The sequence below is a fragment of the Dipodomys ordii genome, unplaced genomic scaffold (assembly GCF_000151885.1).
Source record: "Dipodomys ordii isolate 6190 unplaced genomic scaffold, Dord_2.0 Scaffold104, whole genome shotgun sequence".
Classification (NCBI taxonomy): domain Eukaryota; kingdom Metazoa; phylum Chordata; class Mammalia; order Rodentia; family Heteromyidae; genus Dipodomys; species Dipodomys ordii.
In genome coordinates, this window is record NW_012267320.1 from 4,420,843 (window position 1) to 4,435,565 (window position 14,723).

General features: G+C 47.1%; 1 protein-coding gene across 1 annotated transcript in view; it reads right to left on the reverse strand.

Moving 5' to 3' along the window:
* Nucleotides 1-14,723, reverse strand: part of Hunk (hormonally up-regulated Neu-associated kinase) — a 64,564-nt gene that overhangs the window by 15,105 nt on the left and 34,736 nt on the right. The window contains exons 7-9 of the mRNA XM_013027437.1: nucleotides 11,217-11,352; nucleotides 5,545-5,707; nucleotides 451-534 (exon numbers count right to left, since the gene is read on the reverse strand). Coding sequence (XP_012882891.1) covers nucleotides 451-534; nucleotides 5,545-5,707; nucleotides 11,217-11,352 — 383 coding nt within the window. The remainder of the gene's footprint in view (nucleotides 1-450; nucleotides 535-5,544; nucleotides 5,708-11,216; nucleotides 11,353-14,723) is intronic.

Here is a 14,723-nt window from a genome sequence, read left to right on the forward strand (position 1 = left end):
TGCTCTGGTGCACAACATGGAAGGCAAGCTGCCCTGGAGGGATGGGATCTGGCATCCGAGGTCAGGGAATGGCAGGAGTCCATGAGGAGCTGTCCTGGCCTTAGGATCCGAAGAGTCACCAATATTGTCTAGGCAAAGAGGGCTGGGAAGAATATTCTAGAAGACGAAACAGTCTATGTGCAGCCCCAGAAGTCACAGGTACTCAGCAAGCCTGGATAGAAGCCATGGGAGTGAACCCAAAATAGGAATCAGGCCTGGGGGTGAGCTGGGCGTGGGAGACGGCCCTGAACAATGATGGCTGTGTTGTAAATCTGTCCTCAGGGCTCAGCGCCAAAGGTATTTATCTTTCAGTCTTTGTGTCCCACAGTACCTGGCTTTCTCTCTACTGCCCCCTCTACTTAGAGACCTGGGCGCTGAGCCTCTGGGTTTGCTTTGGGGCCGCTCACTCACCTCGTAAGCCTCCTTGATGGGCCTGCACTTCTCTATCTGGTAGAGCTGGGTCTTGTAGCACATGTTGTCCTGGAGTTCAGACTTCTACCAGAGGAAGGAAGAGAAAACATGGCTTAAGTCTTAGAAAACAGAAAGGTCCATGGAGCGGACATGAAATCATAAACCAGTGCTTGCTTGGACCAAAAGAAAGCCAGTCAATTGGAGAGCAAGGTCCCATCTCTGCACCACAGTCCTAGGCTTCCGCCCAGAGTCAGGGATTTCCCTTCCCCTCGGAGCTCTGCCATCGGAGGGTCAGGTAACCTTGGGCCAGTCACTGCTCCCTCGGGGCCCTCGTTCTTTCTTCTGGGCAGTGGAGACTATGCCAGCTGGGAAATTAGAAATTAAATAGGTGCGCTGGGAAGAATGCCTATTTTATCAAACCACTAAGCAGAATATTGATCTTGCTTGTTTGCTTATTTGAAAACAGCACACAAAGCCAGATGTGCCAGCGGCTCATGCCTGTAATCCCAGCTATTTAAACCAGCCAGGGAAGAAAAGCCCATGAGACTCTTATTTCCAATTAACCAGCAAAAAGTTGAAAGTAGAGATGTGGCTCAAGTAGCAGAGTGCCAGCCTTGAGTGGAAAAAGAAAAGGGAAAGCATCCTGGCCCAGAGTTCAAGCCCTGGTATCAGCACACATTCACACAATAAATACCAGTAGTAAGTAAACAACTATAGAGCACAAACTCACACCCTAGAAAATCATGATAGATATTAAGGTGACTTATGATGACGGAGACTCAATCTTGGCTGAAGGCAGAGAAAATTTAATTGACTAATGAATTTGTCAACCCACAGTTAATGAGTGCCCTTTATAAACTCTCTCACACATCTTGGTTTTAAAAGAAGGAAACCAAGGAAGAAGGGGAGAAATGTCAAATAATTGAAAGGGCAATATTTTACTTTTTGGTCCATTAGACTGGATTTCCAAATTATGCCTTGGCTGCTAATAACTGGCCGATAAGATGAATAACTGAGACAGCACAGTTAAATGAACCCTGTCTGGAAATTACCAGCAGTCGTTGTCTGGGGGATTAATCCATTTGCCTCATCTGGTTTTTCCCACAGGTATGTCCTGTGATTGAAAAGTCAAGTGTGAAAAACTGGCACAATAACATGAAAACCTTCTCCAGCCCAAATGGTATCTGGGCTGTTTCCAGAAAACGTTCTTCAGGCTTTGGAACCCTGATGCCTGACAAGCACAGGAGCGGACTGCAGCGGAAGCAAGACACTCACAGAAGCAACACAGAGGTGTCACTTGCTTGGGAAGAGCTGCCCAGTTATTTTATAAGATCATCTTGTAAATTATTTCCTTTTATTTATTTTTTAAAATTGTGACTCTACAGGTGATAAGCAGAGGGGCTAGGATTATTTTAAACAAACCTCATATCTGTCCATGTGGAAGGATCCACAGAAACTTTAACATCAGACATGCTTCCATCTTAGTAAACCACCTAGAGAACCAGACTGCTTGAATCTGCTCAGTGATTGATGGATGGATACATGGGTGGATAGATGGATGGGCTGCTAGATTGCTGGGACCAGGGCTTGAACTTAGTGCCTCACACTCTTCACTCTTAAATAGCTTCTTGCTGCAGTCTGGCACTGTTATCACTTGAGCCACTTTTCTACTTCTGGCTTTTTGCTAGCTTTTTGGAGACAAGAGTCTCACCAATTTCCTGCTTGGGCTGGTTTGGAATCTTTTTTGTTGTTGTTGGTCGTGGGGGCTGAACTCTGGGCCTGGGCGCTGTCCCTCAGCTCTTCAGCTCAAGGCTAGTGCCATACCACTTGAGCCGCAGCGCCACTTCTTACTTTTTTCTGCTTATATGGTGCTGAGGAATGGAACCCAGGGCCTCATGCATGCAAGGCAAGCACTCTACCACTGAGCCAATTTCCCAGCCCCTAGCTTGGAATCTTAGCCCTCAGATCTTAGCTTCCTGAGTAGCTAGGATTACAGATGTGAGACACAGGCACTAAGAAGCCAGCCTAGCTGTGATGGTTGATCTTGCTTGACCACTTGGCTGGACTGAGAGAGCCTTCTGGGAAATTAGTGATGTCTGTGAGGTGTTTCCAAAGAGGATTAAGTAAGGGCAGGAAGACCCACCCTGAATGTGGGCAGCACCCTCCTACAGAGGGTCTGGATGGAATTAAAAGGGGTAAAGGAGAAAGTCTGCCAGCATTAGCATAGGCATTCTGTGTGTGTGTGTGTGTGTGTGTGTGTGTGTCCATGTCTCTCTCTCTCCTCCTTCCTGCCCACCCTCTGCCACATGTTCCCACTGCCATGAGGTTTTGCCTTACCCTAATCAAAGCCACTGAATCAAAGCCACTGAACTGCAATCTATGAAACCATGAGCCAAAATAAATACTTCTGCTATTTATGTTATTCTCTCAAGTAATTTGGTAACAGCGATAGAGAGCTAATGAACACAACAGCCTTAGGTACTTAGTTACGGCAATAGAAAACAGACTATTGCACATAGGAGGTGTCAAAAGTCTTGTCTTCCTGGATTTGATGCTTCTCTTTCAGCAGCTTTCCCTTGAGTAATAAAGCCTCGAGGCTATGCATCTGCCCCTGCCAGAAATGCCATCCCATTGCTGCTTGTGCAGAGTGGAGTTTCCACCCCATAAGCATGACTCTTACTTTGCAAAGCCTTTTACTGTTGACAATGTTTCTTCTTTTTAAAAAAAAAATTTTCTTTTTTTTTTTTTTGCCAGTTCTGGGGCTTGAACTCAGGGCCTAGGCACTGTCTCTGAGCCTCTTTGTGCTCAAGGCTAGCACTCTACCACCTGAGCCACAGCACCACCTCCAGCCTTTTTGGTTTATGTGGTACTGAGGAATTGAACCCAGGGTTTCATGCATGCTAGGCAAGCATTTTACCACTAAGCCACATTCCCAGTCCGTACTATTTCTTCTTATTTACATCTTTCCTTTGATCTCTTTGTGTCTCTGTCTCTTTCTCTCTCTCTCTCTCTCTCACACACACACACACACACACACACACACGTTCTGTGTATCATTTCCTGTAGAAGCAAACGCTAGCAAATATCCTAAGCTGAATCAGCTTAGAAACATCTGTTCTTTCATCTAACTGTTTAACAAATCTCCTGTTGAGCTTGTTCCTGTGTTGGGCAGTGTTTTCTATCTGAGACACACTCAGACTATCTCTTGTAAGTTATTATTATTATTTTGGTCATTTCTACGATGGCAGGGAGAATATAATTTCTCCAAATGCAGGTAGATCCTCAGTTTTGCTCTAAAAACTCCCAAACAGGATTCCAAACCAATTGCTTTGGTGAAATTTGGTGACAGACTGGGGTTACTGTGGGACTGCACACAGCACTTACGCAACTACACATCCTCAAGGTGCAATACAAAGAAGGTCAAGGTCATGTGGTGAAAGTGAATGAAAGCTCAGTTACGTCTCAAATGGGCTTCCTGCCAATCCTGGATCTCTTAGGCTGACTTCCTGTTAGAGCTGGTCCATGCCACCCATCTGGATGGAAGTTGCACACAGAATCTATTTTCTTTATAAAGTTCTTTCCAAGTCTTGTCCCTTTGGAGATGATTTCGTGAACTCTGATACTGAAGCGTTTCTACGCCATTTCCCAACATATATGAACTCTTTGTGGCCCAAACGATGAAGGGGATGAGGATGTTGGAGCGCCTCTGTCCACTTCACGCAGTGGTGGGTTCGGGACCCGTGTGTGACAGTGTATTTGGATTTCTGACGCCCAGAATATGTGTGGGTGACAGGTTCAAGCTAGTGAGGCTCAATATGCTCTTATTTCCTGGAGATGTGTAAGCATCATTGTCCCTTGGTACCTTTGGGTGATTGGCTCAAGGAACTCCAAATATAAAATCTATAGATACAAAGACCCTTATAAATAGTGCAGTATTTACACATAAACTATGAATACCTTTAGATGATATATAATGTAAAATACCATGTAAGTGCTATGTAACTAGTTATTGTTTTTTTTGTGGGGTTCTTTTTGTATGTGCGTGCTAGTACTGGGGGCTTGAACTCAGGGCTTCATGCTATGCCTTGACTTTTTCACTCAAGGCTGGCACTCGACCACTTCCTATACCTCCACTTCTAGCTTTTGGCTGGATAATTGGGAGAATCCAGAAAGTCTCTCAGATTTGTCTGCCTGGGATGGCCTCAAACTGTGATCCTCAGATCTCGGCCTCCTAAGTGGCTGGTATCACAGGTGTGAGCCACCACCACTCGGCTTCTAATTGCATTTTGTTATTGTTTAGGAAATAATGGTTAAGAAAAAACAGTCTACCTCCAGACAAACACAATCTCTTTTCTTTTCTTCTTTTTTTTTGGGGGGGTGGGGTGGGGTGGGGTGGTAGTGGTCCTAGTCCAGAGGCTTGAACTCAGGGCCTGGGCACTTGTCCCTGAGCTTTTTTGCTCAAGGATAACATTCTACCATTTGAGCCACAGCTCCACCTCCAGCTCTTCTGGTAGTTAACTGGAGATGAGTCTCACAGACTTTCCTGCCCAGGCTGACTTCAGACAATGATCCTCAGATCGCAGCCTCCTGAATAGCTAGACACTATCCAGTGGGTACCATTGCTACATTTGATTGCCCTATGTCGGACACAATTGTTTCACATTAATTTCAATCTGTTGCTGGGACCTGGCAGACAAGCAATCTTTAGACACAGAGGGCTGGCTGCACATGTGTTCCTCATGCTCCATGCTTTAGAGAGGAGATGTGTGACTACCATGTACTGCTCCCTAACTTTCTACAACCAGAGAATTCCTCAAAGCTTCTAACATGGGGAATCCCCGATAGCTAAGAAATGACAGAAGAAATATAAGCAACTGGGAAGCTGAGAGAAAGGGAGGCGGGAAGGGACCCTCCTTCCCTTGACAATTCTGTCCCAGGCTTCGTTTTTCAGAGAAACATCTCAGATTCAAGGTGCTCTCCTAGATGCTATGACTTTCCCCCACATGCAGGAAACCCAGCCTTACGTTAGGTTAAATGATCAGCCTGGATCAGGTGGCTGCCACTGGGCAGGGCTGGGTTTACGTTCCCACTCACCCCTGACAAGTAGCGCTGGAGTTTCTTGTTGAGGAGGAAGTAGATGGCGAGGATGTGGCAGGCGCGGTTGGACAGCACCGTGTTGATGACATCGCTGTTCTTGTAGCCCAGCTTCTCAGTCATGTGCAGCACCACGCTGGGGCTCAGGTCTTCCAGAGAAATCCTTCAGGCAGAGACAGAAAACCCATCACCTCCTTAGCTGCTGGAGCGGCTCACCAACATGGTGGCACACGGTCAGATCTTCCCACAGGGCTTCCCAGACAGTTTGGTTCACTCATTGTTTTTTTTTTTTTTGGTCAGTAATGGAGCTTGAACATGGACCTGGGAGGGCTCTACCACTTGCGCTACACAGCGCCACCTGCAGTTTCTGGGGGTTAACTGGAGATAAGAGTCTCACGGACTTTCCTGGCTGGGCTGGCTTTGAACTGCGATCCTCAGATCTTTGCCTCCTGAGTAGCTAGGATTATAGGCATGAGCCCCGGTTTTGTAGTTTGGGTCTTTGTTTCTCATTATATTTTTGTGATCTTTCTGTAGTTGTATAATGGATTTGCAATTCAATATGTCAGTTTTATGAGTACAATGCATCTTGATCAACGACACACACATACACGCACACATACTTTTGTGTGTGTGTTTTGGTAGTAGGGCTTGATTTCTGGGCACTCTCCCTTAAGGTTTTTGCTCAAGGCTGGCACTCTACCATTTGATACACACCTTTCCTTCTGGCTTCTTTTTGCTGGTTAATAGGAAATAAGGAATCTCACAGACTTGCCTGCTCAGGTAGGCTTTAAACCATGATCCTAGATCTCAGCTTCCTGAGTAGCTAGGATTACAGGCGTAAGCCACCAGTGCCTGACCATTCACTGTATTCTAATTAGATACAACATGACATCATTATCTCCATTTTACATCTGAGGAACTGAAGCCCACGGTAGTGCAGTAGCCGTCCCAGGGCGACTCAGACAGGAGGGGGTACCCTCAGAATTAAAGCCAATGCAGCCTGGAGTCTGGATGCTGGAGCTCAGCCCTTATTCTCAACCAGCACAAAAAGGCTGCAGAGAAGCCAGGGATACCAGAATCCTTAAAAGAGATACAAGGAAGGCACTGGAGCAGAACACGTCTGTTGGCCAGCTCTGCCATCACCCGCACAGCACTTGAGGTCTCCCTGAAGGAACCCCAATAGCCCTGCACACACAGACACTGCACAGTTTAACCTCAATGGTAAAGAGAGGCCTGGCACGCTCACTGCACACAGCAGGTCAGTTGGCAGACCCAGGGCAAACTGCCTCTCCTGACCACTCTCCACCTGCCATGAAACCTGCATCTCCCTTCATCATACACCGTGCCCAGGAGAGCAAGTCCTTACTGCAGTCAGATACTACATGATAAGCTCTAGATAACAAGTGGGGGGGGCATGTGTATGTGTATATTGGTTAAAGGCATGGCTGGGTGGTAGAGCTTGCCTAGTATGTATGAGGCTCTGAGTTCTAGCCTCAGCACCAAAACAAATATTTAAAAACAAATATATCATTTCTCCCTCTCCCTCCCTCTCCTCTTCTCCCTATCCCTTTCTCCTCCTGCTCCTTTTTTCTTCTTTCTCCTCCTCCCCTCTTTTTCTCTCCCCCTCCCATACTGGACTTGAATCTAGAGTCTTTACCACTTGAACCGCACTCCCAGCCTTATTTCTTCTATCATTCTTCTTCTATACTACAATTGCTTGTCAAAACATTGAGCACGTGATTGTGTGATTGGTATGGGTGAAAATACTGGAAATGTCAAAGTGGGTGTGGTCCTGTAACTAGCCAATCACCTGTGACCCTGCCAATGGCCAATGAGATCACCACCAACACTTGCACAGCCTCATTTTGGTCTAGAGAAGGGGTATGGTAGGGCATAGGATGGCACCATAGCAGGGAAGAGAATGGAGATTAAGAAGGAGGAATGTGTGTGGAGACAGACACCCCGCCTCTGTCCTTTATCTCTGGGTTCAAAACTAGGAGAGCAACCAATTCTTTACTGAGAGTAATAATATTTTAACCAATAACATATGTGCATGATGCTCTCCAATGTTATTGAAGTTGTATTATCTCTGCATGTGTGGGCCAAACAGCATACTAAAATGTTCCAGATTATGATGAAGGATCATTTGGATCAATTAAAAGTACATTAAATCCATTTCATACCATTTCTAAAAATCCAACCCTGTCTTGTATTACTGATCATCTCCTTTCCGTCCACCTACCTCCAGTGCTACATGGGGCGGGGGTGGAGGATGGGGGTCAGGAGGGGGCTGCCAGGCCCCATTGGGACACAGGAATCTAGGTCAGCTCTGTCACCAATGTCTGTGCCCGGGTCAGGAAGGCAAGCCAGGCACTCAGCAAACATGTGCTGACTGAGTGGCATGAATATTTATCATAAAAAATTTACCCCTAATGTTCTTTTCATCTTGCCGTTTAGAGATCAACCTGAAGGCCCAAATGACCTCACAGGGAAAAGCTTTAAAGAAGAGTGATGTAAACTTGCAGGTTTTGTTTTCTTTACTTTCCCAAAGGACTAACACTGAGCACATCTCAAATAATTAAGTCTGGAGCTAGAAATTGGGAAACTACATGACATACTTTATAAAGAAAACACTTTTCCTTCCTTCCCTCCCTGCCTCCCTCCTTCTCTGTCTTCCTTCTGAGACTTGAAATCAGGGCCTCACCCCTGCCAAGCAGGAACTTTACCCCTAGTCACGCCTCCAGCCTCTTTTTTGTGGGTTTGTGTGTGTGCGTGCATGTGCATGCTCATGTGCATTTGTGTGTGTGTGCATGCTTTTGTGCATTTGTGTGTGTGTGTGTGTGTGTGTGTGCACGCGCATGCATGCATGCACGCACTGCTCCTGGGGCTTAAACTCAGGGTCCAGACACTGTCCAGGAGCTTCTTTTGACTCAAGGCTAGTGCTCTACACTTGAATCACAGCTCTATTTCCAGTTTTCTGTGGTTAATTGGAGATATGGCTTACAGACTTTCCTGTCTGGGCTGGCTTTGAATCATGAACCTCAGATCTCAGCCTCCTGAGTAGCTAGGATTACAGGCGTGAGCCACGGGCACCCAGCTTGTGTTGGTTATTTTGGAGCTAGGGTTTCACTTTGTGTCTGGGTCAGCCTGGACTGCACTCCTCTTACTTGTGCGTCTCCATGTCACTGAGGGTGATGGGCCCAGCCCCTGTACTGCATAAGCAGCTGGGATGACAAGGGTAGACCACTGCACTTGACCACTGGCTGACATGGAGTCTGGGCTGGCCCCAAACCACGATCCCCCAATCTCTACCACCCAACTTGCTAGGACTGCAGAACTGAGCTAACTCTCCTGATGGAAAATATTCCTTTCTTTGCTTTTGTTTTTCTTCCTTTGTTCTGGAACCAGAAAAATAACGACCAAAAACTTTTTTTGGGGGGGGTGGGGTAGGGGTGTCAGTTGTGGGGCTTGAACTCTGGGCCTGGGCACTATCCCTCAGCTCTTCAGCTCAAAGCTAGCGTTCTACCACTGGAACCACAGGGCTACTTCTGTTTTCTGGTGGTTTATTGGAGCTAAGAGTCTTACGGGGCTAGGAAGGTGGCTCAGTGGTAGAGTGCTTGCCTTGCATGCATGAGGCCTTGGGTTCAACTCCTCGGCATCACATAAGCAGAAAAAGCAGGAAGTGGTGCTATGGCTCAAGTGGTAGAGTGCTAGCTTTGAGCTAAAGATTGAGGGACAGTGCCCAGGCCCAGAGTTCAAGCCCACGACCAACAACAACAACAACAAAAAGAGTCTTATGGACTTTCCTGCCCAGGCTGGCTTTGAACTCTGAGCCTCAGATCTCAGTCTCCTGAGTAGCTAGGATTACAGGCCTGAGCCACTGGTGCCTGGCAACTCTTTCTTTCTTAAAACCATCCTTCTAACTGGTTGCATGCTGAATCTTTATGTTTCTCACTCACTGAATCCAAATGCCAAAAGTATCCATCTGGCCAAATCAGTGTAGAAAATTTGCTTAGAAGTTTTGATGTATGGGATTCGGTCTGCACCTGGTGGAAAAGCTACTACAAGATAACATAGCACATGGAAACTCTTTGTCAGTGAAGATGTAGCCAAAGAGGGGGCTCCCTGCATTTCTGACCCGAGCGCCTCCCACAGCTGGCGTGATTATGCTGATTCAGAAGGTGATTACATTAGCTGATGCCTCATTTGGCTGTCATAACATCCCTCCTTTAACAAAAAGCAAACCTGCGCACCCATAGCCATTGGTCACGAGGCCTGGCCCCCTTAGCTCTGTTTCCCGTCTCACACTGGGATAATATTTCTCGTGTCTGTCTCACATTCTGGCCCAAACTGAGCAGGTGTTGGAAAACAGCATCTATTTCCAGGTTCCCTTGGTAACTCACCCAAGTCACCCTAGACTTGGTCTAAATTACCACCCAGGAGCCAAATGCTAGAATTCTAGATGGAAACAGAGTAAAATCATCTCCTCTATGACTGGGGTAAGAGTAAACTTGACCCAGGAGCAAGGATGAAGATTTGGAGAAGCCAATCTATACCCCTTAAGTTCTTCTAGAACTTTCCATCTCAAGACAGCACTCTGCCACCCATCTTCCTTAGAGAATGCAGTGATTCCCCTTGCATGAGGATGTGTGGCCATTTCCAGGCTTTCTTAGCTATTTGGGAAATACGACCACAAAGGACATTGCCCACACCTCATCTTTTCTCTCCTCCCAGCCCCCAATCTCTCTCTCCCTTGGTGAAGGGTTCTCTAGTTCTCATCCAAGCTTGGTTGAATGGGCAGGCCTTCGTAGGTCTGAAGAAAGAAGGAAGGAGCCTGGTCAGAAGCAGCCACGGTGGCACCCTTGTTCCCACACTCAGATTGGTTCTCGGTACCAGAGTAAGTAGAAGAGACACACAAGAAAGTGTTTCCTCATACTCCTTCCAACCTGTAGGCAGCGGCCCAGCAAGGCCCCTTCAGTGAGGGCTGCATCAAGTGACCCTCCATATCCCTATGCTGGGGGTCTGTCTGCAGCCTTCCTTTCTAGGTGTCTTCATAAAGCCTCTGGAAGTCCACAGGACCTGGCCTTAAGACAGGGTTGGGGCAAAAAGATGCACCAAGGAATAACATTAGGCTGTCCCTAGTGGCTCTAGCCTGTAATCCCAGCTAATGAGATCTGAGGATCAAGGTTCAAAGCTAAAAAGTCCTTGAGACTCTTATCTCTAATTAACACCAGAGAACCAGAAGTGGAGCTGGGGCTCAAAGATAGAGAGCTAGCCTTGAGCAAAAGAGCTCAAGCATAGCTCTCAGGCCTGGAGCTCAAGCCTAAAGACAACAACTACAAAGGTGATGAAGATGAAAAAGGCAAAGGAGATGAAGAGGAGAAGAAGTGGTTTTGGCAATGAGGATGGCCAGGAATTCAGCCTCCACTCACTGCACTCAGCCTGGCGCCCCCTGCAGGGCACCCCTTGCTCCTGCATGGGACGGCCCTTTCTGTACTTCCTTTTACTCGGGGAGCTGGTCTGGTGTGTGGATGCACCTCTGCAGAGGCGGGGAAGGACATCCAGGAGAAAATGCAGCTTCATTTCCCATCACATAGGTCCTGTGTACAATTATTTGGAGCTGGTGGAGCGAGCCCTGTGTGGCCGGAGTCCCTCTGTGTGCGCCAAATTACCTGTTGGGATAGGTGACATTACAGGGCACTTTGCCGGTGTAATTCTCATTCAGCCAGCGATTGGCCAGTGCCTGGTGGATATTTGGCCTCTTCACGGGGTCTGGTTCGAGGAGAGAGCGAAGGAAGTTGATGGCCCCTGGAAGACATTGGGCAAAGAACACATCCAGGTTATAGGCTGAACACAGGTGCAGAGATGGCAAAGAGCAATTCAGGGTGGCTCAGCACCTGGCCTGCCCTTCCTGAGCCTCACTTGGGGTGATCTTTCTCTAGGTGTCTGGGCTAGGCTTTGATTGGATGGTTTATAGATGGCAGGTTCAGTTCTAGCTCTTCAAAAAGTGAGGACTTAAAGTCTCCTTTCCCTATCTTTTTCAAAAAGAGGTACTAACTACCCTACGTATCTGTCCAAGAAGTGTTACTGACCATGACAGACTAAGACTGGGTTTGGTCCCCTCAGCCACGTACTTCCCAATAAAACCTGTGGTCTTCTCTGGCTGCTTGGAGGTGAGCCAAAGAAGGATACATAACAATGAAGGTGCTGGGTGGGTGCTGGTGGCTCAGGCCTATAATCCTAGGCTACTCAGGAGGCTGAGATCTGAGGATCATACTGCCAAGCCAGCTCGGGCAGGAAAGTCTGTGAGACTCTTACTTCCAATTAACCACCAGAAAACTGGAAGAGGCGCTGTGGTTCAAAGTGGTAGAGTGCTAACCTTGAGTGGACAAAGCTCAGGAACAGTGCTCAGGCCCTGAGCTCTAACGCCACAACTGACAAGAAGTAAAATAACAAAAATAAGTAAATGAAAAAGAAAAAATGAAGGCAAATAAGCAGGAAATGCTCCCAAGGAGGTGGCAGAGCACCCAGGAATGAGCAAGAGGATCAAGTACTAAAAGCCCATCCTTGATGTTGGTTCTTTCCATGGAAAATTGTATCTTAGGTCTTTTTCTTCTTTCTTTCTCTCTCTTACAACAGTACTGAGACTTGAACTTGGCACTGTTTCCACCCTCCAAGGATGGAGCCACAGCTCCACTTTCAGCTTTTTGTTGGCTAATTGGAGATAAGAGTCTAATAGACTTTCCACAGGCTGGCTTTGAACCGCGATCCTCAGATCTCAGCCTCCTGAGTAGTTAGGATTATAGGCATGAGCCCGGTGCCCAGCTGCCATTGAGTTTTCAAGCTAGTGCAATTCACTAGCTATACGAAGAGGCCCATCTTACTGAGCGACATCAAAAAAGGTCAGTTGTGAGATTATAAAATAAATTCCAGACAAACAATCCTTCGAAGGGCATTCCCCTAGGTAACTCCTCCAGGCAATAGCTCATGAAATCGTAAGACGATCTTCCTTTCAGAATGTGATAGGCAAAAATTTATGTCTGGACATGCTAACAGTCCTGAGGTATATTTGATACTTTTAAGTCTGATGGCTTGGTTTCCAAATGAAACTTTCCTAAAATGTTCTCCAATGGTCTGGAAAGCAAATGGATCTCCCAAAGAGAAGGTTCCTGGCTTTTGGACTTTCTTTCTTCCTCCCCTCAGCATCTTTACATTGCAGCCATAACTTAGACCTTAACTAAGGTATTTGTTTAAAAGAAAAAGATATGGCCAGCTGCTGGTGGCTCATGTCTGTAATCCTAGCTACTCTGGAGGCTGAGATGTGAGGATTACACTTCAAAACCAGCCCAGGCAGGAAGGTCTATGAGACTCTTATCTCCAACTACCAAAAAAGCTGGAAGTAAAGCTGTGGCAAGTGGCAGAGTTCTAGTCTTGGGCAAAAAAAGCTCAGGGACAGTGCCTTGACCCTGAGTTCAAGCTCCAGAATAGGCATGAAAGAAAAAGAAAGAAAGAAAGAAAGAAAGAAAGAAAGAAAGAAAGAAAGAAAGAAAGAAAGAAAGAAAGAAAGAGGGAAAGAAAGGAAGAAGACAAAGAAAAAGAAGAAGAAGGGAAGGAAGGAAGGGAGGGAGGAGGAGGGAGGGGGAAGGAAGGAAGGAAGGAAAGAAGGAAGGAAGGGAGGTAAGGAGGAAGGGAGGGAGGGAGGGAAAGAAAGGAAAGGAAGGAAGGGAGGGAAGGAAAGGGAGGGAGGGAAGGAAAGGGAAGGAGGGGAGGGAGGGAAGGAAGGAAGGGAAGGGAAGGAAGGGAAGGGAAGGAAGGAAGGAAGGAAGGGAGGGAGGGAGGGAGGGAAGGAAAGAAAAGAAAGGAAGGAAGGAAAGGAAGGAAGGAAGAAAGGGAAGGAAGGAAGGAAGGAAAGGTAGAAAGAGAAAAGAAGAGGGAAAAGGAAAAGATATGAGCTAAATGAATCCATTTGGGCAGGTTGCTAAGCTAGGATACCTTCCTGAGGACCTGTACGGAGTACAATTAACCAGAATTGCTAAGGATAAACTAGATATGCATTTTTGTTCTATTTTCACAACTACGCACTCTTGAGTCTTCATAAATTGCTGATGAACCCAAGTAATTTTTAGTTCACGTCTCTGCTGACAAATTCTCTTTCTTCGGCTATCGCTCACGTCGCACTGCTATTGTGAACGGATTTGGGAGACAGCCCCTAGAGCTCTCTGAGGTCTACGTGAAAATCTTGAAAGCCCTATGGCTAAGATTCTCCTCCTGTCCCAGAAAGCCATGTCACGCTGCAGCCCTCCGAGCCAAGATCTGGGTTCCCCACTCAGGCTGGCAGAGCTGGGGTGAGAGACATGGGTGTGATGCCACCCTTCACATAGCCCAGAGTCACACTGCAGTGGTGCAAAGCCCTTTTTCCTCTGCGAGATGTCAGCCTTCCCAAGTCTGGGCTTGTTTGAGCTTGAATGCCATGACCAGAGCAAGGCTGCAGGAGAGAGACAAAGCCATTAAGTTCTCAAGTAAGCCTAGCCCACTCGCTGCAAGTGGAGGCCCATCCCGCTACAGGCTGCTTCCTTCCCTCCTCCCAGCTACAGGATTGTCTGGGCAAGGTTGGAAATCTTACCCGGCCCGGGCTCAGCTTTCCCCAGTGCTCTCCCTCCTCCAGCTTCACTTTGGTGAGTTCATGGCCCAAGCCCCTCTTAATTGGAAGTGACTGTGAGGAATGTCTTAGAGATGCGATCACTGAGACGCATGATGACAGAATAAACAGTCTGAAAAATGTTCAAGCTTTGAAAGGCAGTCACTACTTGGTGATACACAAGTGCTAGCTTGCAGAAAGAGGAAACTGTCCAGGAGAGAGAACTGAGAGGCCCCCAGAGTGTCAGTTTGCCAACTACATGATGGAAATGCAGATGATCATTGTTTGGGAACACACTGCATCGATTTACAAGGGCAATGATGCTGTGTGCTTCAGACATGAAAATGCACAAACTTTCTTTTTTGTTTTTTTGGGTCCGGTCATGGGGCCTGAACTCTGGGCCTGGGCGCTGTCCCTCAGCTCTTCAGCTCAAGGCTAGTGCTCCACCACTTGAGCCACAGCGCCACTTCCGGTTTTTTTCTTTTTGCTTATGTGGTGCTGAGGAATCGAACTCAGGGCCTCAGGCATGCAAGGCAAGCGC